This window comes from Arvicanthis niloticus, chromosome 21, assembly GCF_011762505.2.
Source record: "Arvicanthis niloticus isolate mArvNil1 chromosome 21, mArvNil1.pat.X, whole genome shotgun sequence".
NCBI lineage: Eukaryota > Metazoa > Chordata > Mammalia > Rodentia > Muridae > Arvicanthis > Arvicanthis niloticus.
In genome coordinates this window covers 24,551,991-24,577,094 of record NC_047678.1, presented here as the reverse complement: position 1 = coordinate 24,577,094, position 25,104 = coordinate 24,551,991, and the positions used below count along the sequence as shown (strand labels likewise).

The 25,104-nt window shown below is 44.1% G+C and overlaps 1 protein-coding gene and 1 pseudogene across 1 annotated transcript in view; both read left to right on the top strand.

The window, feature by feature from the left end:
* The first annotated feature begins 5,968 nt into the window (after positions 1 to 5,968).
* On the top strand, positions 5,969 to 9,301 carry LOC117693671 (small ribosomal subunit protein eS6 pseudogene; annotated as a pseudogene).
* Positions 9,302 to 16,681: 7,380 nt separating this feature from the next.
* The window catches only part of Acp3 (acid phosphatase 3), a 45,848-nt gene continuing 37,425 nt past the window's right edge, over positions 16,682 to 25,104 (top strand). Inside the window, exon 1 of the mRNA XM_034484457.2 lies at positions 16,682 to 16,826. Within this exon, the coding sequence (XP_034340348.1) occupies positions 16,710 to 16,826 (117 nt within the window). The 5' untranslated portion in view covers positions 16,682 to 16,709. The remainder of the gene's footprint in view (positions 16,827 to 25,104) is intronic.

The window sequence follows — 25,104 nt, the reverse complement described above, 5'->3', positions numbered from 1 at the left end:
CAAGGGTTGCTGCCTCCAACCCTCCTCTTAAATGCTTCTGACTTTATCCCTGCCTCCATCATGGTGGCCATGACTGCATCTGGTCAAATCCAGGGGCTACTTTTCTTCCACAGCCTTTCTGCAAACACTCAGGACTTTTAAAAACCAACCACTTCCTTGAAATCTCTCTTCCCTTTTGTTCTCTTTTGTTCTGCGCCATGGGGCTGCTCTCCTTAACTCATTGGGGGGTTGGGGGGCTTCTCCTCTGTTTGAATCTCATACTAGAGTTCCCCAGGCTCTGGTCTTTTTAAAATTTAAAAACATCAATTTTCCCATTTTAAGTGCACAATTCTACTATTTTAAATAAATGTATGACATTGAGTAGCCATCCCCACAATCCAGTGTTTGGACATTCCCTTACCCTAATATCTTTCTTGCTCATTTGCAGCTAAATAGTTTGGTCCCCACACTAAGCCCCAGGCACCTGCCAATCATTTTCTTCTCCATTTTCTCCATTGCCGTACTCTGTATAGATGTAGCATCCTGTCCTGTGGCTTTATATACTAGCCGTATGTCCAGTATAAAAGATGTATGTCCTTAGTGCCGATTACTTGTCTCCTGATTTCAGACCCATGTACCAGTACCATTCTGGTTCCCAACAGCACCTTGGACACTAATAATGTTACTGTTGTTTTTCTCCCCAAAGCCTCATCAACAGCAGAGTCTGCAGCAAGCTTCGGGGCTGGAATCTTACCTCTTGCTTATTATCTGTGTGATTTGAACAAGAAACTTAATCTTCTCAGGGTGTCCTCTTTTATAAAATGAAGGTTTTAAAACAGAGATACTTCTACCAAACTTGGTGCTTGTAATTCCTACTACCTGGCCGAGTGTCTGCTCACTGCCCCATCTAGCTTGGAAAGATGACATCAGTACCACACTGCACCAACCTGGGGAAAGATCAAAATTCAGAACCCTAAGGCACATGACTATAAATCAAATCACCCTAAGTGGAAACATCCCAGAGAGAGTCTTCAGTGCCTGTCTTGCATGATTCATGTAGCTATTAAATAAATCAACACCTCGCCTAGAAAGCCTTCAACTGAGTGAACCACATAGTAAGCAAGTGGTTCTCGAAACTTGAGGCACATTAGAATCGGGAGAATGTTTACAAATCTGGGTGCCCAGCCTGCACCAATTATCTCAGAGCCCCTAAAAATTAGCTAGTGCCTACTTAAACACAGAGATATATTTTTAAAACTTCTGACATATAATTTCAATGTGAGGCCAAGGTTGAGAACCAGGGTAGTACGATTGATTCCAGGGTATAATAAATATGATTGACTTGTGTCTCTCTGAAGCTTTGCCTCCTGTGTCTAACATATGTGTTATTGAATTATTGCTGAATAATTGCTAAATTGTCTCATTTTTTTCCTTGATAAAAATCTAAATTTTAGCTGGACATGGCTCAAGCACGGAATCCCAACACTTGAGATGCTGAAGCAAGAGGCCCCTGATGAGTTTGAGAATATAGTATAAGATACGGAGTTAAAAAGACTGTCTTAAAGAGACAGGAACAAAGGGAGAGATGGAGAAAGGAAAGCAGGAAGAAGAAAAGAATGAGAGAAAGAAAGAAAGAGAGAGAGAGAGAGAGAGAGAGAGAGAGAGAGAGAGAGAGAGAAAGGAAAGAGGGAAGGAAGGAAAGAAAGAAGAAAGGGAGAAAGAGAAAGACAAGAAAGGGCGGGAGGGGCAGAGGGACAGAGGGAGGAACAGACAGACAGATGGGACAGACAGATGGAGGGAGAAAGACAGGAGGAGAATGAGGAAGTTTCGTTTTGTTATGATACCAGGCAAAACCACAGGGGCCTCTTCATCTTTTAAGGTTCAGTCATGGTGGGTGTATAAGTCTATTAGTGGCTACTACTGACCCTCCAGCCTATAATGGTTTGTTCAGGTGTGATGCTGGCGTGTGATGTGAGTCAGTGAAGTATGAGAGGAAGACAGTTGGCACTCTGGGAAAAGTGTTCTCACTGAATAAAGCAGCAAAACAGAAGGAAACATCCCCACTGCCCTGACCCAGCTGTTTCCAGCTGAAGCTGCGGGCACAGCAGCTCTGCTATACGTAGAGTAAGAACTGCTTTGGCTCCGACCTCAGATCTTGAGCTGAAGCTCCCTAGCATTAGGTAAATCTTCCATTCCAATGGCTGATCACTGACTCCAGTGGCTACCACAGAACCTTTGTGATTTCCTGAAGGAAGGGGTGCCTGACAGAAAGCTCTTAAAAATCCATGAAGTTTCCCAGAATATACAAAGGTGGTTACTAACCAGCCAGAAACGCAACAAGACTGGAAGATTTTAATGCTCAGGTCCTGGTCCCCTAGACCACAGAGAAGGAAGAGGGACTGAAGATTGGGTTGATCACTGATGGTGAGTGCTGAAATCAACTGTAACCCCGTACTGAAGGCTTCATAAAACAAGACAATGAAAAGGGGTATAATTTGGAGAACCATTGAGCTGCAGTTAGTGGTTAATGCACCCAGAAGGGACATGGAAGTCCTGCTTGACCCCTTTCAATCACACCTAGCCTTCTCCTCCAGCTGGATGGTCTTTCTTAACATCTTTTTATTTATTTATTTTTTATTGGATATTATATTTACATTTCAGATTTTATCCCCTTACCCCATTCCCCCCACCACCCAGGAACCCCTTATCCCATCCCCCCTCCTCCTGCTTCTGTGAGGGTATGCCCCCACCTACCCCCCACTCCCACCTCCCCACCCTTGAATTCCTCCCCGCTCTGTGTTCAGCCTTCATAGGACCAAGGATCTCCTCTCCCACCTATGCCCGACAAGGCCATCCTCCCCTACATATACAGCTGGAGTCATGGTCCCTCCCTATGTGCTCCCAGGCTGGTGGATTAGATCCTGGGGAGCTCTGGTTGGTTGATATTGTTGCTCTCCTCTTGGGGCCACCAACCCTTTCAGCTCCTTCAGTCCTCTAACTTCTCCATTGGGAACCCTTGATCAGATCAGTGGTTAGCTGTGAGCATCTGCCTCTGGATATGTCCGACTGTGGTAGACCTCTGAGGAGATAGCTATATCAGGCTCCTGTAAGCATGCACTTCCTGACATCCATATCAGCGTCTGTCTTTGGTGACTGCACATGGGATGGATACCCAGGTGGAATGGTCTCCAGATGGCTCCTCCTTCAGTTTCTGTCCCACACTTTGTCTCCATATTTGCTCCCTTGAGTATTTTGTTACTCCTTCTAAGTAGGACCGAGGCATCCACACTTGGTCTTCCCTCTTCATGAGCTTCATGTGGTCTGTGAGTTGAATCTTGGCTATTTCAAGCTTTTGGGCTAATATCCGCTTATCAGTGAGTAAATACCATGTGTGTTCTTTTGTGATTGGGTTACCTCACTCAGGATGATATTTTCTAGTTCCATCCATTTACCTAAGAATTTCTCAAATTCATTATTTTTAATAGCTGAGTAATATTCTATTGTAAATGTATCACTTTTTTTTTTATTCATTCCTCTGTTGAAGGACATCTGGGTTCTTTCCAGCTTCTGGCTATTATAAATAAGGCTGCTATGAACATAGTGAAGCATATGTCCTTGTTATATGTTGGAGCATCTTCTGGGTATATGCCCAGGAGTGGTATAACTGGGTCCTCAGGTAGTGCTATGTTCAATTTTCTGAGGAACCGCCAGACTGATTTCCAGAGTGCTTGTATCACCTTGCAATCCCACCAACAATGGAGGAGTGTTCCTCTTTCTCCACATCCTCGCCAGCATCTACTATCACCTGAGTTTTTTATCTTAGCCATTCTGACTGGTGTGAGGTGGTATCTCAGGGTTGTTTTGATTTGCACTTCCCTGATGACTAAGGATGTTGAGCATTTCTTAAGGTGCTTCTCAGCCATTCGAATTTCCTCAGTTGAGAATTCTTTGTTTAGCTCTGTACCCCATTTTTAATAGGGTTATTTGGTTGTCTGGAGTATAATTTCTTGAGTTCTTTGTATATATTGGATATTAGCCCTCTATCGGATGTAGGATTGGTAATGATCTTTTCCCAGTCTGTTGGTTGCTGTTTTGTCCTATTTGACAGTGTCCTTTGCCTTACAGAAGCTTTGCAATTTTATGAGGTCCCATTTGTCAATTCTTGATCTTAGAGCATAAGCCATTGGTGTTCTGTTCAGGAACTTTTCCCCTGTGCCTAGTTATTCCAGGGTCTTCCCCAACTTCTCTTCTATTAGTTCCAGTGTCTCTGGTTTTATCTTAACATCTTTTTAATACATGGGTCAACAGAACCATTTCCCCAAATTCTCTAAGCCATGCTAGCAGAATTAATCAGACTGAAGGAAAGGTCCATGGGAAGCCCTGTAATAGCTGGTTGGTCAGAAGTACAGATCACAATCTGTAACCCCTGATCAGGATCTGAAGTACAGGGCAGTCTGGCGGAACTGGGCTCTTAAGCTGGTGGGGGAGGGGCTACCACTGTCTAGATGGACAGGAAGTGGAAAAGGCCAACAGCTGTTCCCTGTTGTTAAGCTGCAGCAAACAAGGAACAGCCATGGCTGTCACGGTTGGCAAAGATGCAATCATTCCTAGTGGGCACCAGCTGGTCTTTCTATAGGCGGTATCAGACCCTGTAGGTTGGGGTCTCAGTCTCCATGACTTCCTCCTACTTCCGACGTTGGCTACAAGCCCTGCAGTTGGGATAGACACTGGAATCTCAAGAGTCCTCTCCTCAGTTCCCACTGTGTTACTCCAGGAGAAGACAGCACTCAGGGAAGGATGGAGCTGAATCTAGAATGGTGGTGGCCATCTAGAGACCATGAGCAAAACTGTTCTAAAAACCTTCTCTCTTGAATCTCACACCCAATGTTGGTCAGCTCCTTCAAGCATATTTTTAAACTCTTTCCACTTCTTATCTCCTTCAGGTCCATTTCAGTTCCAGCTACAACCATCTTTCCCCCCCGCCACTATAAGAACCTCCTGGCCACCCGTGATCTCTTTTTTTTGGCTCGTTTCTAAAATTTTCTCCATAAGTAGCAGCAATGACATTTTAACACATGGACGTCCCTCGATTAGAACTCTTCATTCAGCTTCCTGCTGCATGAAGAGTGAGTGTAAACTCCTCCCTGTGGCAAGCAAGACCCTGTGTGGTTTGACCTGCCCACTCACTTCCTCCTGCTCTTCCCTGCTCTTCCCCAAGCTCACAAGTCTCCAGCCACACTGGCCTGCTCATCTTCCCTCAGATGCTACACCCTCACTCCACTTTTTCACACTTGTCTGTTCTCCCCAGCACGTTCAGCTCCAGCTGGCTTGTGATTTTTTATTCATTTGGGCCTTAAACTTCTCTGGCTGCTTAACTAAAGTAATCCAACTTCCTGGCTGACTCCCTTGTGTCATTGTCCTCAGGGTAGTTCTGACACACATATTCTCTGTCTCTCCCGACATGTGAGCTTCCCGGAAGGGTTTGTTTGCCTCCATATTCCAAACACTGAGACCAGTGCCTGGTGTATGATGTAAGCACTTAGCGAACGTTCGAGTGAATTTTAGTGAAGAGGGTGGGGGAGATGGATTGCTGGACAGGAGACATTGGGGGGCAGGAGCAAGGAGCAAAGGCAGAGAAATGAAGACTCTTCCCTCTTCCTGGAAGTTTTTAACTGGAGAAGAAGCCCTTTCTTCTTCAGGATCGAGCAAGTTCTGGTTGTTTCCCTTGGAAGATGTAGAGCTAGAGAAAGGAGACTGCAGAAGAAAGACAGGTGGCGTGGACTGTAGTGACACGGACTCTGGTGACACGGACTCTGGTGACGCTCTTTCCACACCTTCACTGGTCCTCCTCTTCCCTTTGAGCAGTTACACGCAGAATTTTCTTGCTTACGGTATTAGTTGCTTTTCTTTTTTTTAAACTTTTAAAAATTTATTTTATTTAGTATGCATGATCATTTTTCTTGCCTTTGTATGTATGTGTACCACATTCATGCTTAATGACTGTCGAGGTCCAAAAAGGGCATTGAATTTCCTGGAACCAGAGTTACGGATGATGTGAGCCATGTGCGTGGGGGGGGGGGGGGGGCGCTGGAAAGCGAACCTGCGTCTTCTATAAACAGCAACAAGTGATCTTGATGCCTGAAACTTCTCTCTCTAGCCCTGTTTTCTTTATTTTTCTTAATTCTTTACTCTTTGAGAACTTCATCCACATAAACAACGCGTTTTGATTATATCCACCCCACTTCATCTCCCCACCTTCTTCTTGATCACTGGTGCCCTCCCCCGGCTTCGGCTCCTCTTTTCCTTCAGCTGCTTTTCTCATGGCTGTGACCAGATACGTGACAAGGAGCAGCTTAGGAAAGTTTTGTTGGCTCACAGTTTGAGAGTACAGTCCATCAGGGCAGGGAGGGCTGAGGAGCAGCTGGTCACATTGCCGCCTCATTCACAAAACAGAAAGAAACAGCAAGAGATGGAGGCCAAGCTATAAAATCATTATGGACTGCCTCCAGCGAGCCATTTTTCCTGGCCAGCTCTCTTGCCTAAAAGCTTTTACAGCCTTCCACACGAGCACCACTAGTTAGGAGTCAAATCTACAACACAGGAGCCTAGCGGGGACATTTTTCATTCACACCACAATATTCATTTAAGATTATCAAATTAGATTTGTTTCTCATGCCATCCTACGTTCCAACATCAGCTGTTTCAGAAGGGAAGCTTTGCCCTGGAGCTAGTTATTACCTGTGCTGAGTCCCCATAGTTCTATCTCTCCATGCCAAGAGGATGGGGGAGGAACCAGGCTGTATAATAGAGATGGCTGGGGAAGCTTCTGACGTAACAGAAGGGTTCTGGAAAGCCTAAATTCTGATGCCTGTGGGTATCCAATAACCAAATGAGAATAGCAGGTACTAAACACAGATATTTTAGGGGTAAGAAGGTAGCTCAGACCACTGAGCACTTGCCTACTGAAGCCCTGAGTTCAATCCTTACCACAGTGTAAACTGGGTGTGGAGGCTCACTCCTATAATTGTAACATTTGGGGACTCAGAAACAGGAGGATCAGAAGTTCAAAGTCACTCTTGGCTACAGAGGATCAGAGTTCAAAGCCAGCCCGTGCTGTATGGGACTGTCTCGCAATTTTTTTTAAATTGCTAGACATTTTAAGGTTTTTCTGATTTTGTCGAGGTTTATAAGGCTTCATTATAGGTTGGAGTAATGAGAGGATATTTGCCTTGTGGTTCCAAGCATCAGATCCTTTCATGGCACTCAAGATGAACTGCTGCAAGATGAAAGGGCTTTACTTTTCCACCCAGTAGTGAATGAATGTTTGTTCCTGCATGACAATGTCAGAGCTGTGGAACTCCATCCGTGTCTCCAGAATTCCTACATGATATCACCGTGAGCTCTGCTCCCTCCCTCAGGTTACTAAGACCTATTCTCATACACTTTTAATTGAAATATAATTATATCACTTTCCCTCTCCTCCCTTCAGCTCCTCCCACCTCCACCCCTAACTCTTTTCATTTCCCTCCTTTCTCAGATTGATCTCTTTTTCTTTTATTAGTATTGTTTGTTTGTGTGTGTGTGTGTGTGTGTGTGTGTGTGTGTGTGTGTGTAAACATCCACAAATATATAAATACAACCTGCGGAGTCAATTTTTGTTGTTTGTGTGTATGTGGATGACCACTCTGTATTGGATTGCCAACTAGCAGCTCATCCCTGGGAAAGGCTAATTCTCCTCTCAGCCGTCACTAGTTGCCTGTAGTTCTCTGTCTAGGGTGGGACATAGTAAGAGCTTTCCCCTTCCCCGTTAGCTTGTCTATTGATGTTGTCGCTGTAGCATATAAAGCCATTTCTAGGAGAGATGCTTCAGATCAGATCTTGGTCTTTCCAGTCCTCTTTACCAACCTTCCCTGAACCATAAATGCAGGAGCTGTGATGTACATGTATAAGTTGGGTCTGGGTTCCCATGATCCGTTGATCTCTGCACTATATCCAGTTGTAGTCTCCTGTAATGGGCTCTATTTGCTATAAAGAGATGCTTCTTTGACTGGGAGTGAGGGATGGGGCAGGTAGCTACACTTATCTGTGGGTATAATGATAAGGTTTAGAATGTACTTGGATCATTTTATTATGAACAGGAAAGTTTATGAGGACAGCTGTCTGTAGGCAAAGTCCAGGGAGGAGGGTGGCTTGAAGTCAGCTTTGCTCAGCCTCAGAGATCAAAGCAGATTGTCCCTTTCCCTTCAGGAGCCTCAGAACAATTACCCAACGTCTGCTTCATCTCACCCAAGCCTGCTTTTCCTTGTTGAGGAAAATCAGGAAAAGTTAGATCATTTTATCTCAAAGGGAAACAGAAGCAGTTATGGCCAGTCTCCCAAACATTAGAGCCACAGCTGGAAATCAGAGGAAGGTCAGTGAGCCATTCACTTTGGGCATCACACTCAAGGGATGTCAAAAAAAAAAAAAAAAAAAAAAAAAAAACTAATATCAATGTGACTATTTTAACAAAATATTTTTTTTTTAAATTAATGGGTCCTCTTTCTTGTGGTGGTAGACCATATCAAGATGAAGCTAAGTATCTGTTCCTAACCACTGGCTATCAGAGGCTCATTGAAGTGGGCGATGAATGCAATTGTCATATTTTCTTTGAGGAACACGATCACAGTAGCTGCTGATGCTCTGAGTGAAGAGAGAGGAGGGCTGACGTGGTCAGAATCCATGGTGGGAATGACAAATGAGGTTTCCCCATGAAGCAAGCATCTTGATGAATGGCAGAGTGCACTTACTGTTGAATAAGGGGCACTCTTGTTATGGTTCAAAGAGATGGGAAGAAGTGCCAGTCTCTTTGTGGATGTATTGTGATGTATGTGCCCATCTGAGTATTCTCAAGTTGGTTATTGTAAAGACGGACAGATATTCCCAGACAGATGCTACTGTGCCTCAACAGTTTGAGGGCCCCAAAAAGCTAGCCAAGCCCCAACACCCTTCCAGTCTCTCTAAAGAAAATGATGTCCACCAGTGTGCTCTCAGAAAGTCCCTAAACCAAGAAGGAAAGAAGCCCAGAGCCAAAGCACCCATGAGTCAGCGTCTTGTTTCTCCCTGTGTCTTGCAGTGCAGACACCTACATATTGCTCTGAAGAAAGAGCATGCTAAAAGAAACAAAGAGGCTGTGGAATATGCTAAACTTACAGGCAAGAGAATGGAAGAAGCTAAAGAGAAACACCAGGAACAGATTCCCAAGAGACAGAGGCTATCCTTGCTGAGAGCTTCTACTACTAAGTCTCAGTTCAGTCAAAAACAAGGTTTTAAGAGGAACAAATAAATGATCAGACTCTGAACATATAGTAGTAGTAATGATAATGATAATGATAGAGGTGGACATTTTATGGTTGGTGGGATGGCTCCATGGACAAAGGTTCCTGCCACCAAGCCTGAAAACCTGAGAAGGTCAATCCCTGCTACCCCCTGGTGGAAGGAGAGGACCTACATCTGAAAGTTGTCCTCTGAACAAACTTTTAAAAATTGGTTTTAAACAACCCAGGAGGACCATTCATCCATTTTAAGTGAAGACAGGATGTATAGTGCTGACATTTTTCATTCTGTCTCAGGCATCGCTAAGCCCTGGCAGTTACTCACCAGAATTCCTGGGAGAACCATGAACCTGTTTTAGCAAGCTTCCCAGGTGATTTTTACATTTAAGAATTACTGAAAAGATGACCACTGATGATCCTCTCCTGCCTTCTGGGCTGGTGCACCCAGAGAACCACACCACCATATGGGGCGGATCCAGAGAACAAGGAAGCAACCAAATCTCACCCACAACCACCTGACCTGAGAGGTGACCCCAGGCCTGGCTGACTCCGAATTGCAGCCTTGTGAGAGTCCTCAAGCAAAGCCCTTTTTAAAGCTTTTCCTGGACTCTTAACCCAGGGAAAATGTCAGATGATAATTATAGGTCATTTTAAGCCACTAAGTTTGTGTTTATGTGCTTCAAAGCAATAGACAACCTTAAGATCCTAGGTTGTCATGTACCAGTGTGGATCACTGTTCTTCCAACTCACTCAGTTGTGATTTCCATCAGTGCTATATCTCTACAAAATATGTTTATTTATTAACACATGCTCCTATTACCATCTTTTTATGAAATAGCAGACTATTGGCAGCACATTAAATTATTTTCACAAGTCCTTCTCCATTGGTTGTATTCTGGATCCTTTGCATAGCCCCTTTATTGGCATATTACATACATACCATAAAATTCATCCATTTGAAGTGAACTGTTCAGTGGTTTTAGGATATTCAGAGTACTGCAAGCACCAGAGAATTGTCACAAGGCCCAAGAGACCATATGGCCTTTGACTCTAATCCTAGTATCTGACACCTCCTTCTCTTGCCCAGACAAAGACTAATAAACTACTTGCTAGCTCGTAAGACTTTCCTGTCTGAGACATTTAATGTAAGTAGAATCATGCAAGTATGTGTGTGATCTTTGGTGGCTGCTTTCTCGGAGAGTTTTAAGGTCCTTCCATGCTGTAACATGTATCGATGTTTTATTCCTCATACAGCCCAAAACTACCAAATTCAAAAACCATCTGTTATAAAAACAAATTCCCACTGGCAAACCCTCTTTAAACTTAAACAAAGATAATAAAATTCTTACTAGTTTCTTTTCTTTGAATGTGCTTGCCTGTGTAATGAGCTCCCTGGGGATATATTCCTTACTTTGATGACATCATATGTGGGGACACTTGAGAACACTAAATGACAAAAATGTATGTTATGTTACAGACAGGAGAAAAGACACATATCTACAATCACACACACACACACACTCATACCTGTAGTCACACTCAAAACACACACATGCTCACTCACACACATTCACATGCACTCATACACACAGCTAGATTACAGGCAGAACACCTATGTTAAACCCACCTTACATTAAATGTTGCCTAGAAACAGCTCACATCAGACCAAAGTGCAGATGTAGTAATTTGCCTTTATAATCACAGTATTGCTAATCAATACTATCACTGGCCAGAAGTCTATAAGGTGCTAAGTCCAATAATAGCATTGTGAAGACTATCAGCACTCAGACAGGTTAGGCAGCCTGGTGAACAGCTATAACCACCCACGCCATCCCATGTGCCCATCAGCAGAACATTCAAGGCCTTCATGGCCCTTCATCTACCTAGGACCATCATGGTTTCTCCTATAAATTTTTATTCATTGCCACAGATTTGTGTTTCATCACCCAAATGCCCACCCCGGCACCCATATTCTGGGTTAATTCTTCCCAGATCTTTTATATATTTGTTTGTGTGTTCATTCATTTGATTTTCATGTATGCCACAGCTTGTTGTGTGGAGGCCAGAGTACAACTTCTTCTGTCATGTGGGTTCTGGGAACCGAACTCAAGTCATCAGGCTTGGCAGCAAGCACCTTTACTCACTGAGCCATCTTCTCAGCCCATCTTCTTCAGATCTTAAGAAGTCATTTCACCTCCTTCAATTCCTAACCTATCTGAGGCCAGCCTTGTCAAAAGAATCACCTTCACCCTACTTTGCCCACCCTCCCTATCAGGACTAGGCTAGAAACCTGGCTAGTTCAGAGGTAAAAATAACCTTGACTCCCTTCCTGGACAACTGGAAGGTCATTAAAACACCCAGCAGGGCTGCTTAACTTTCATTAACATTGCAGTTCAGCTCTCCCTCTGCCCAGACCTGATTGTTTTTCTCCCCCCTCTTCTTGGTGATCATGAGAGCACTCACTAATGAGCTTCCTGTATGCAAATTTGTATCTGAGTGTAGGCCTTCCAAAAAGCCCCAACTTGTTCCCCTGGTGAGACTTTTTAGTGCCACATTAACCAGAGGTTAGCATTCAACATATAAAGAAACAAACAGTAGTATAGGACACGTGATTCTGACTGTATTACATTCTAATCATGGGAAACCACTGCTGGCCTTGGCTCATAGAAAAGCATCTTTTATTTTTTATTTTATTTTATTTTTGGTTTTTCGAGATAGGGTTTCTCTGTATAGCCCTGGCTGTCCTGGAACTCACTCTGTAGACCAGGCTGGCCTCGAACTCAGAAACCCGCCTGCCTCTGCCTCCCAAGTGCCGGGATTAAAGGCGTACGCCACCACTGCCCGGCTGCATCTTTTAATTTTTTTACGAACCTCACTTATAAGGCAAAAACCATAACTCTCAACTCAAAAAGGATAAGAGATTCTGGAGTCAGATATGAGTGAGAAAAGTTTTAAATTGCCCCAAATTCCAGGTTCCAACAGTTTCATGAAGCTTTATAGAGGCAAAGTGAAGAAAGCCATGCATAAGACACTTTGCAGACTCACTGGTGGGAAGATGAAGTAGGCGTTAGAATGGAGCCAGGAAGCTTCCACTTTAGGCGTCAGATGCTATCTGATGACAGACCTAGCACTTACTTTAGTGGATGTGAGGGTCCATTTATACATTCCAAAGGACTTACCTGACAGTCAAAGGATGTTACCTTACCTACAGAGGTAGACACTAAATAATTGCTAAAGGGGCTAACGTTAATCCAAGACAATCCTGCTTTGGATCTGCAACATTCCAACTTCTACACATCAGGGAAGTTCTAATCAGTCAATCATCCTTTGAAATCACAGCTGCTTTCTGGAAATTTCTCACTCATATTTCTATACCCCATTACCCCTGATTCTCCCCAACATTTCCACAGGAGGGTCTAAACTGTGTTTGGGTTTTTTTTCTTGATGTTCTTTCAGACTCAAGTTCATGGTATTTAGGGTTTGTAAGGCTCTACATGTACAATCTTTTTAAATTTTTAAAACTTTTCAAATTGTGTATTTGTGTACATGTATAGGCTTGTGCGTGAAGGAGGTGCTGTAAGACTCTAGCAAGCAGAGCCTTAGTTTACCGGAGACCCCCTGAGTGAACCATGAAGAGACAAGAGATCGCTGCAAAATGCAAGAGGAATTTTTAATGTTTCAGCATGCTGGGGCCATCCTGCATCCCAAAAGGAGAAGTGACCCCCCTCCCCCACATTCCCCACCTCCCCACCCTGTACTGCTCAGTCAGTGAGCTTTTATACAGGCCTTAGGGCAGCAGCCATTAGGCACAATGTGGTTGGCAGAACAATGTGACTTTTTAAACTGATTGGTCTTTGGGAAATGAGGTGGCAAGGACCTCCCTTGTCTGTAGGTAGCAAGGATTGCTCCGTCCTGCAGAATGTGTCTCTGTGCTCTGGGCCTTCCCCACCCTCAGGTGGGTTCCCTTCCATGTGATCTGAGGAATGTTAATCAGCCTCTCCCATGGGGGGTGTGGGAACAAGTGTTCCAAAGTCCCTCTTCAGTACCCTTAAAGCCAGTCTTTTAAACTTGTTTATTTATTAGTTGTGTGTGTGTGTGTGTGTGTGTGTGTGTGTGTGTGTGTCTGTCTGTCTGTCTGTCTGTCTGTCTGTCTGTCTTTGCCATGTATGTGGGAATACCTGTGGAGACCAGATGAGGGCATCAGATCCTCTGGAGCTGGAGTTACAAGTGATTATGGACCATAGATACTGGGAATAGACCTGAGGTTCTCTGAAAGAACAGCAAACAGCATTGAGCCATGACTCCAGTCCTCTACATGTATAATTTTTAATTGTTCTCTCTTCATAGCTTGATGGTCAAAGTCTAAGATTAATAAAGACTCTGATAGAAGCAAAATATAAGCTGTCTATTTAAGTCAACAGAAATTGCATTTGAGATGTTTTGGTTCAAGAAGTCTTTTCCCTGGTTCTGTCTTTAAGAAAGTTCAGGTCACACACACACAAGAAGAAGAAGAAGGAGAAGGAGAAGGAGAAGGAGAAGGAGAAGGAGGGGGAGGGGGAGGGGGAGGGGGAGGGGGGAGGGGGAGGGGAGGGGGAGGGGAGGGGAGGGGAGAGGGGGAGGGGGAGGGGGAGGGGGAGGAGGGAAGGGGGGAGGAGGAGGGGGGAGGAGGGGAGGGGGAGGAGGGGAGGGGGATGAGGAGGAGGGGGAAAGGAAGGAAGGAAGGAAGGAAAGAAGGAAGGAAGGAAGGAAGGAAGGAAGGAAGGAAGGAAGGAAAAAACAAACAAGAAACAATTAAAGTGTCTGGAGCAGGTAACCATGTACTTGTGATGAGAGCGTGTGCCACTCTCTAAAGCATGAGAGCTGAGAGCAAGCACATGGGACCTGGACATTCCTTTGGTTTTTATTGTAACACATATGATGACTGTCTTTTTTCTCCATTGGTTGGAGTCCAACCTCACAGCCTTCCTTGATTGCCTCATTTTAAAAGAATCTGTGGGAAGGAAATGAAGGAAGGCAGGAGGTGGGAGGGGCTAAGTTTGGGGGTGCAGCAGGGCCTTTGTATAAACAAAAGTCTTACCTGTTGAGGGTGGAGGGATTAAAACGTTTGCATAAAGGTTTTACAAGGTGTAGAAGATAAACACATTTGTATCCCTTGTGGTAAATGGAAGTTTTGCAGTTTTTGACAAAAAAAAAAAAAAAAAAAAGGCTAATATTTCATGTTACTTAAAATGTTATTGTTTGGAGAGGGAGAGTAAAGCCCAAAGGAGATAATGTTTACCCAGTTTATGAAACAGTTCATTGAACTACAGCTTTTATCAGGAAGGGCAAAGGTCATAATTACAATAGTTACAAGCAGGACCCAAGTGTGGAACAAGGAAGGAGACAGAAAGAGAAATGAGGCTGAAACCTGAGAATTTAGGATGCTCGGCAGAATTGGGGATCCAGAAGTAGCTAAGTGTTCCGAGCTAAGCAAGCTTGTGTGAACTGTAGCTGGCGGAGAGTCCTTTGTTACCACATGAACACTGCAGGGATTTCTACAATACGGCAAGTCTGCCCTGGCCTGGATGTTCTAGTTGCTTTTGTGCTTGTGCTGAGTTACCTGTCAGGAAGCCACCCAAGAGACAAAAGCTTGATATAAGCTTAAGAAGTAAGGATTTACAGCCCATCATTGTGACAGGACTACACAATTAAGACTCTTTGCATCTTGACAGAACAGGAAGCCCGAGCCGGGAGTTGTGCCCAGCTACAAAACCTCAAGGCTTGTCCCCAGTGACCTATTTCTTGCAGCGATGCTTCACTTCCCCAGGGTTTCACAATGTTCGAAAACGGCGACGCGACACAAACTGGGAAGCACGTGTCTAAACTCATGAGGTTATGGCAGCGGGCATTGCGAACCACAATGCGGGGCAGTCTCCGTCTTCACCCCCTTTGCGGAGCACCGATCTTCTCAGGCTTGCACTCGGTGAACATCATAACGCAACTGTTTGGTGGAGAATACAATAACCTAAATGCATAATCCTACCACACATACACAAATTCTTATCTTCCCCATGCCAGAAGAACCACAGCCCTCCCACACACCGACTTCCAGGCTTCCTGTGACCACATGGAGGTGCAACCCAGCCGTCCAGGTAAATTTGATGAAGTGTTGAGGATGTTGTGGGCAAACCATTGTGCTCCCTCTGTCCTCGGGGAGCAAACATCATAGCAGGTCTCTCCGCCCACGTCACCTGCCGGCAGATCCTCACTGTGCCTCTCCAGCTGTGTTGTTTCCTGTAGTGAGGCTGCCAGGGTGAGAGAAACACACACACACACACACACACACACACACACACACACACAGAGAGAGAGAGAAAACCAACTTTCTTCAGTGCATACCATCTTCTTCCATAGAGTCCCAGTGAGGTCATGGCTAGAGTCAAGGGCTTGTCGAGTGTCTTCCCCAGAACGAAAGGTTCATCACCACCGAAGTTCATGACTGTCAATACAGCAAAGCAGTGTGGTCCTCTTTGGATTTGCTTGCTTGTTTGTTTTCTGGTTTTGTTTGTTAATGTTTGTTATGAGCCTGTTGGTGACACATCATAATGGGTCTCACTGTGCCTTTTTCATACATGTACATAAAGTATTTCTATCAAATTCACTTCCATACCTATCTTACCCTCCAGCTCGAGTTAATCCCGATTGTAATATTGATGGACTGTCCCTTTGTTGCTATTTGGTTTTGGTTTGTGACCCAAGGAGTTCAGTTCGTACTGTTCACAGGAGCTGGGAGTGGGGGTGGGGGGAATCTGTGAGCTTTTTTGTTATTGCTTGCGTGTATTCCTTCTCAAGGGCCTCTAAACCCAGCTTTGCATTGCTGTGAATGATCCCAGTGATCCCAAATGCCTGAAGGCACAGAGGGGAAAATCTTCCGTGTATACTCGGCCTTCCTGCCACTTTAAAAACACCTTTATGGGCTACAGGAGAGTTGAAGACCAGACACAGCGTTTGGCAGGAGAATGAGCCTCTTCGTGTCAACACATGCCCACAACTGAGGCTTCCTCACACACTGAGCTGAATCCTAATCCTTCCAGAAGCAGGGAGGATTTCTTCCCAAAGGCTGCGGCCAAGCATCACCATCCAGCTATGGAAGAGATAAAGATGAGCTGAAAGCAAATGAGAAGGCTGGGCAGGAGCCGAGGTCGTGAGCTGTGCCTGCTCTGGGTCCTAATTGAAGTGGAGGAGGCTGATCTGAACCTCACAAGTGACCTGGCATTATTTGCATGCCAAACCCTGCCCCACCCTTCTTGCAATCCTACCAGGGAAGAATGTGGCTCCGCCTTCCTGTCAATCCCTTGATTAAATAGGCACTTCCTTCCAGAAGGCTTCTGAAGCACAGCACCTCCTACAGCTGCCAGAAGCAGCTCCCTCTCCCCCAGCATGAGAGCTGTCCCTCTGCACCTGCCCTGGACAGCCAGCCTCAGCCTTGGCTTCATGCTCCTGCTTTCTCTCTACCTGGACCCAGGCCAAGCCAAGGAGTTGAAGTTTGTGACATTGGTAAGTACACTTTTTCTCACTGTTTTTCCTGTTACCAAAGAGTCAGAGAAACCAAGTGTTACCTTTCACATTTCCTCTCTGCTATCTGCCTGAGAGCAGGCACTGTTCAGACTCAGGAAGTGAAGAGTCACACAAGTTTGTTCTAATGAAGACAACAGTCTCATTTGCTGTTGATGGTACTGTTTCTTTACAGCTGCTCTCTGGTCCGATGCCTTTTGACTGACAGAGTGCTGTTCTGATGCCAAGAGCTAGCCTGGCCTCTTTCCAATCAGTGATCATTAGTTTGCAAATCAAAAAGAACAGTCAATTTCTGAAGTTAAGTCTCTTGTGTTTATCATGACTCTGGAGCGTATGTTGGGTAGCACACAAGAGAAACTGAACACAGAATTTCAGAGTGACTATCAAATAAAAGATTTAGTTGATCATTGAAACCATGATTTTCCCTACATATGGTAACTGTGTCAAGCCATGAAAAGGAGAGGGTTGTGTCTTGCCTGTTGTCAAGGAAAAAAAAATATATATATATATACAGTTGGGTGTTAAAACATATGGGAAGGGGCTGGAGAGATGGCTCAGCAGTTAAGAGCACTGACTGCTCTTCCAGAGGTCCTGTGTTCAATTCCCAGCAACCACATGGTGGCTCACAACCATCTGTAATGGGATACAATTCTCTTTTCTGGTGTGTCTGAAGACAGCGACAGTGTACTTATATACACAAAATAAATATATAATTCTTTTTTAAAAAAAAACATATGGGAACAGCATTTTCAAAGTCAAAAGGATTCACCTCCTCTCTTTCTCAGCAAGAGAATCTTCAGAAATTATTTTCATGATTTAGAGAAAGGATGCCACTTAAACATGATGTTCCTTCCCTGCCGACGTGAGGTATTCAGAAGATTCTTTTCTGTCTACAGAAAAATCTTTAATTTTACATAAATTAGGACCCTTAGTCCAGTAAATCTTTACCGGTCGTGAATCAAGAATGAGATAGGAGAAAGCCAAAGAACCATCAAATCCTCTTCCTGGCAAAACACTTGCCAGCCGTGTGACTTTTGTGTTGATAAAGCAACACAACACCCCGTACCTTCTGCAGGAACACCCATGCGAGTTATTCTTTCCCTTCCACGCATGGCATCCTTGCCAATGAGCTCATTAGAAGAGGATAGGGACCATGGCATTGTGCTATGTTCTGTTGGTCCCGCCATACCGTGCAGGAAAACTGCTGGCTGCATGACAACCTTCTCTGAGACACTAGAGTGGCTCTCTGAGTTCCAGCCACAGCCCAGGTAACTTGCCTTGGCTGTCAAAGGTTGTGGGTCTCCTTCCCCTCCTTTCTGCCTCTCCACTCTCAGTTAAAATATGGTCAGTGACTAGCAATTAAATTCTTCCGTAAGGAAAAACCAAGCCCAACTGCCTTACAACTGAAAAGTTAACCAGTACTGCAGAAAGCAAACATTAGTTCTGTTTTCTACCATGGCTTCCTTCCGTGAATGTTAAATGATGGGCAATTTAATACATCTTCCTTGGCCTCTAACAAAACAACTTCTCTCTGATGACATCAGCCAGAAGGTCTCATTTACCTCTTTTGATTGATTATAGAGACTATTGTACATAAATAGTTACCTTGAACATTCAGAGAAATCCTCAAGATTATTAAGAGAACAAATAAAAAAAAATGTCTAGTCTGATGTGGTGGTACATGCCTTTAATCCCAGGCCAGCCTGGTCTACATGGTGAGTTCCAAGTAATACATACCCAAAAATCTAGTAACCCCACTACTGAGGAGGTGGAGGCAGCAGGATCAGAATTTCTTCATTTCTCCTTCTGTCTCAAAAAACAGAAACAAAGACAGACAAACAAACAACACCCACCAAGCTCGTTCCAGCTTTCAAGAAGGAAACATAGGTAAAAGTGGTTAGACTATTTGATGATGTTCACACAGGTAGAAAAAGAGTCTTGAGCCCACACTGCCCTGACCATGTTTTTGTTGAGTGCATAGACCCTAGAACCTGGAGCTAGTCTGAGATGACTGCACAGTTTGTAGCATCCTTGACTCAGATGCTGTAAAAATCATTTCCTTGTTTTCCTCCATAATCCAGGAAAAATAAATCTCTGAATTCTGAAAAGCTATTTTTGGCAGAAAGGGAGACTGCCCCTGGATCTTAGTCTTGCCTGTGAACAGCCAATCACCCATGATTATTTTAATGGTTATTTTATTTTGGTTGGTTGGTTATTTTCTGTAGTGCTGGGGGCTGAATCCAAGGTCTCATGAATGAATCCAAAGACTCCTACAGGCCAGGGAAGCAGTCAAAAAGCATGCATCCTCAGCCCAGAACTACATCAGACACACACATACCACAGAGCGTGCGTAGAAATCAGAGGATCCTGGAGTTGGTCTCTCCTTCCAACACTGAGTTCCAGGGATTGAAGTCAAGTCATCAGGTTTGCATGGCAAACACTTTTACCTATTGAGCCGTTGACCCCTCACCAACCCTTCCTGATCTTTTGTGGGTTGGTTTGTTTGATTGCTTGATTGTTTTTTAGTTTTGTTTGTTTTGGTTTTTTTGTGGGGTTTTTTTGTTTTTTTTTGTTTTTTGTTTTTTGTTTGTTTGTTTGAGACAAGGTTTCTTTGTGTAGTCCTAGCTGTCCTGGAACTCAAGACCAGGATGGCCTCGAACTCAGAGGCCTCAGCCTTTCAAGTGCTGAGATTAAAGGCATGAGCCACCACCATCCTGCTATGCCACATGATCTTTTAAAACAAAATCAGACCAAAAAAAAAAAAAAGTGTTTCCATGAAATTGTGTTTTGACTGCTTATTAACTGTTGGATGGAAAAAATGAACTCTATTTTGGGTTTAAATATGTCGAAAGGATCTTCTTAAAGTGTGTAATGAAGTGCATCTTTAACGGATACTGTAGATTTCAAGCAAGGAATCAATCTACTTGTAAACTGCTTCCTGGGATGACTACCGCATCCACCTCCCCAGACTGTAGTAGACTACAATTCTCTACTGTCTGTAGAGAATTGGTATTTTTAACTTTGTAGAGAAAAGACAGTGAGGCTGCGAGTCCAGTGTATGCATCAGCCAGCTTTGGTAATTATCACCCAGTTCACTCCACCCCACCCACTCCCCGAATACCTACTCAGTTCCTGCACATGTTCACTTGCCTTACTTTTTATAATAATCTCGAGTATCACATTATCCCATCAGAAAGAGTGCTGTCATAAAGCATTTTTCCCTTCAGCCAGAGAAAAACAAATCCGGTGATCTCAGACAAAAATTCTGTGTTGCTCCTCTGGGCCTTTAGAAAGAAAGGAATAATGACTCACAATACAGAGTTTCCTTTTATTCTTCATGGATGACCTTACTTCTGCAGGGTCTTACCTGAGGCATAGTACATTCTTGTCTCAGAGAGCCTCCAAGATCTCTGCACATTGTTTCTTCAGAGGGCTACTACCTCCCAATGAAGACCGGACCTGGGCATGATGCCAGCTAGCCATTGTGTATCTCCAGGACTAACCCATCATCTTCATTCCCTCTCCTCAAGAGTTAGCAGTCAACCTCACAGCTAGTTTCCTAATGCATTTTGCTAGAGTAGATGTTGAAAGCGATACCTAGAAAAGCACAGGATTTTTATTAACTCAGTTCCACTATTTGTTGGCCAGGTCTAGGAGCAGAGCCAGGCAAAAAAAAAAAAAAAAAAAAAAAAAAAAAAAAAAAAAAAAAAAAAAAAAAACCAGCTGAGTTTCAAGTTCCCAAAACTTAAAGTTAGGGATCACAACCAGAATGGGAAAGCAGAGGTAATATTTTAACTCAGACAGAATTCAGTGGGTTGGCTGTAAATATTACAGGAAATGGTGAATAGCTAGTAACCCCATGGTTTCTAATTTGGGTTACTGGAGCGATGAGGATGCCACGGAGGTAGAGTGTAAAATGCATCAGAAAGTAATTGATATGGTTCTGGGCAGCACCCTACATATCACCATAGCAAGAAATGCAGACCCAAGAATCAGACCATTAGTTGAGCAATGCCAGCTCAACCTGGTGCTAGCTGTGTGACTCTAGTAAGCCACTTAACCAGTCTGTGATTCATCACTGAAAATGGGGCCAATAACGCCTCGTGGGGTTGCTGTGATGCTCAAGGAAGTGCATGAAAAGTCCTTAAGCCCCTCTGGTGAGTGTACAGATCTTTGTGACAAGCACCAATTTTTACACTCTAATCATTCACGTGACCAGTTCACTGCAGGGCCAGGCCTCATTTTATTTTTTCTAGTTGTTAATTTTATTCTCAAAAAGGTCACGTAAGTATTTACATATCTTTTACGTTCAGTCTTTTTTCTTCGTAGCTTCAGGCTTTGGCCCAATTTTAGAGAGAGAGAGAGAGAGAGAGAGAGAGAGAGAGAGAGAGAGAGAGAGAGAGAGAGAGGCATGTATTGGGGAGTGATTCAGAATCACAAAATCTATTGGTATTTTACTCAGTAGACTGATCCATTGGGTTCCTTCGTGGCTTTTGATTGAAAGACATTTTTGATTTGCCTTTGTCTCCACTGTTTGTGTTAAGGTTATGCCTTTGGCCACAGGCATAGACTTTCCAAAACCTGTTCCCCTTTTCTTTTTAACTTCAACTGAAGTAAAATTTTAAGTGTAAGTAATAGGTTGTGAGCATCTACCTGATGCCAGGCACTTTTCTTTTTATACTGAATCTTCCCAGCTACCCAAAAGGCATATAATATGATCTTAGAATCACATGAGAGTTAGAGTTTTTGTTGTTGTTACTCTGTTTTGTTTTATTTCTTTAAGACTCAGACCTTGTCTTTCACGGCCTAGAATTCAATAAATCCTGTTTTGGAAGCTCATCTAGAACGTGTGGCGTGGCTTGTGAAGAGAGCCACTACATAAAATGTCCCACTGGGAAAGAAAAAGCAGATTCTTTTGCTCACAGCCTTCTGTTCTTTCTCCCTCATGTGTGGCTCTCTAGTCATGAGTGTCCAGGAGCAGCAGCAGGTGTTTCTGGTGACCAGCAGGTTCTGCAGAGAGGTGTGCTGGAAGCTGATGGTCCTAAGAGATGGTGTTGGCCAGGCAGGAGGTCATCCATCTAAGCTTGTAAGCTCAGGAAATTGTCTCTACTTGCTTATCCACACATTTTGCAAATTTCCAGAGCACTGAACTCATTAGAGAGACTGTATATGGCTCAAAACATTTTAGGTTGCCTCCCCAGACACGTCAAGATCTCAGAGTGGCTCAAATGCAGAGGCAAAAAGCAATATGGCTCTTAGGTAAATGCAAGTCAGGGGAGATAATTATATATTAATCGAGATGTTTCTTGAAAGAGAAGGCTGTTTTCCCAAGCTTAATGGGTAATGCCCTGGATGCTGCAAACTGCTTTCAGCAAGAAAGGAAGCATATGGAACAGTTGTGCGTGTGACTAACATGAGTAACATAATAATAAATTCTGGCTGCTGGATACATCCTTCGTGCTCAGTCCTCACACACACCACACATGTGATCCTTACCTTGCTCTTGGCTGGTAGAAAGTTATTTTCTTGTTAGCTGGAAAGAGAAATTGAGACATGCCGACCTTTGAGTTTAGTTGTTTTCTCAGGGTCACTTGGGCAGTGGTTGACAAAGCTGGTGTTTGAAACTTGCCCTGGGTAACCAGAATGAGCGTCAGACATTGCTGTTTACAGCTCACACGAGATGTAATACACGGTTTACACCACTTCCCTTTCCTGCTGGGTTCTCGTTCTTCCTGGGCCCTGGAGAAAGGGCTTGCTAGGCCTCTTACATGTTCTTCATGGCCAGTGCAGGCTGTAGCTGCATCGTGACTCTTCCCATAGCTGACGGTCCATCTTACCTCTTACAGCATGTCTATGGGAATCCTCGTTCCCACCCAAACTATCTTACGCTCTAATTATCTGCCAATGGATTTATTTCTCGATTCTTTAAAATAAGAAAATAGGACTAAGGAGGTGTCTCAGTATTTAAATGCTTGTTTATGAGTGTAAGCACTGGAGTTTGGATCCAAGGTCATTCCAAAGTTTTTCTGCTGTCTTGAGTTCTAAACCTCAAAAGGCAACGTGATAGTCTGTTAGATTCCAGCATATTCTGAGGAAAAACTCACTATTCCAAAATCAAAGGCAGAAAATGGGCTGAAAGAAGGGGAAGTTGAGAGTAAGGGAGGAAGGAAGAAAACAGAATTAAGAGGCATTGCTTGTTGACACATGAAGATGACAATCAAAAGCTCTGAAACCAGAAACCGTGAAACCTGAGAGTTGGAGATGTTATCACCAGCCTAGAAGAAGGGGACCCAGCCCAGGGTCCATTTGCTCATCCAGACCAGCCTTCTGTGTGCTGCTGTAATCTAGACAGTGGCCATTTCTACAGTGATTCTACTTCCAAGGACTTCCTAGGAAGATGCAATGTTAATCTCCGGTATCAACTTTGACTAGCTCCAGCCTCACAAAGGGATACTCTTCGAATGTTAGAGAGTGTTTCCTGAGAGATTTAACTGAGAGGGGAAGACACGCTCTGAATGCCAGCAGCTCCAACCTATGGCCCACTGCCCGAGACTGGATAAAATGGAGGGTTTAAAAAATAAGAAAAAAGAAAAATCTGACTGAGTACCAGCATTCCCCCACCCCACCTTTACTTCTTGACTACGTATGCAATGGGACCATCTGATTCACCTTCCCACTTCCAAGCCTCACCACGACAGATCATAATCAAATCAAGAACTGAAGTTAGACCTCCCTGCTTTCCTGAAGTGTCCCTGTCAAGGATTTTTGACACAGCAGGGAGAAAACTAACTGGCATAGAAGAGGAGCCAGGTCATTTTTTTTTTTTTTAATTTCTAATGAATACAACCAGAAAATACTAGAGATGGAAAGAAAACAGTAAGAGAAAGTAGAGACTGTGTGGGCGTTACTTAGTCTGAAAGGGCCCTCGAGATTCCCTGGACCTGCCTGGATGTAGAGAATGGGTGTGTGTGTCAGGAGAAGCAGACACTGGGCATTCCAAGCACTGGGGCTGGCTGGGCAGGAGGGCTGGGCCAGCAGGAGAGCTCCCGTGGCTAAGCACATTTAGCAAGAGTGTGGGCTAAGGACAGTGAGGTGAAAGAGAGACCTAATCAGGTAAGGTTTGGGGGGGGGGGGGGGGAAGGGCTGTTACAGAGACTTTGGATCTTTTTTTTTCTTTGAAGAGCAGTGAAACATAATTCCTAAGAGTGATGAAGTTGTAAGTCAAGCCCTAACTATGGACAGACTGACCATCAGAGCTGGCAGGGCCTACAGGGACTCTTTATAAAAATCTCAAGAAGAGCATTAGCAAGCCTGAGAGAGGAAGGAAAGGAAGTGTTGGAGAGTGTGGCCACAATATGCTCTGTACACACACGGCTGTCAAAACTCTTAAAATCCTTTAAAGAGTTAGACAGACCAGGTATTGGATATTCTCCTCTAATCCCAGCACGTGTGAGGCTACGGCAGGAGGATAAGAATTCAAGGCAACTAGGCAATGTGGGAAATAGAGTGAGACCCTAACTAAAGAAAAGTTCTTGTAATTCATAAGAGAGTAGCTGAATGTGGGGGGGTGGAGTCAGTAATGGAGGACAAGCCCTCCTGGGAATCAGGAGATCTGAACAGCTCCTCAAAGCTCTCCGAGCCTGTTTGCTGATTTGGTCTATGCTGAAATAATGCCAAGCTGCCCTGCAGGGAGTTGTAAGAATTATGAGAGATAGTGGGAAATCTACATATGGTGGCTCATGCCTATAATCCCAGTGTTTGGGAAGGCTGAAGCAGGAGGATCATTTTGAGTTCAAACCAGCCTGAGTTACCTAGTTAGATCCGAGTATAGAGAGGAAGACGCTATTAAAAACAATCAAAAGGTATGCTGGGAAGGGCTCTTTAGAACATGGAGGGGTGTGTATTTGAGGGGTTCTCATGGTCTCAGGACTCTTCCTGTTGCTATCCTTACTAGTTCTGTGGAAACTTCTGATCTCTAATAACACATTTTTGGTTTTCTAAAGGTTTTGATAAAGTAGAATTACTAGCCTGAGGTTAGAAGCAGTGATGTAGTGGAGTTGAGAGACTGCCCCCTCTGTAGACTTAAGAACGCCTAGACATAGTCCGAGTGCATTGAGAAGCTCTGAGCTCAAAGCTTGCCGTCTGCACACACAGGCATGAGCACATGGGTCCAAGCACACATACAGACAGGACATCCATACACATGCCTGTACACACACACACACACACACACACACAGACACACACACACTGATACTGT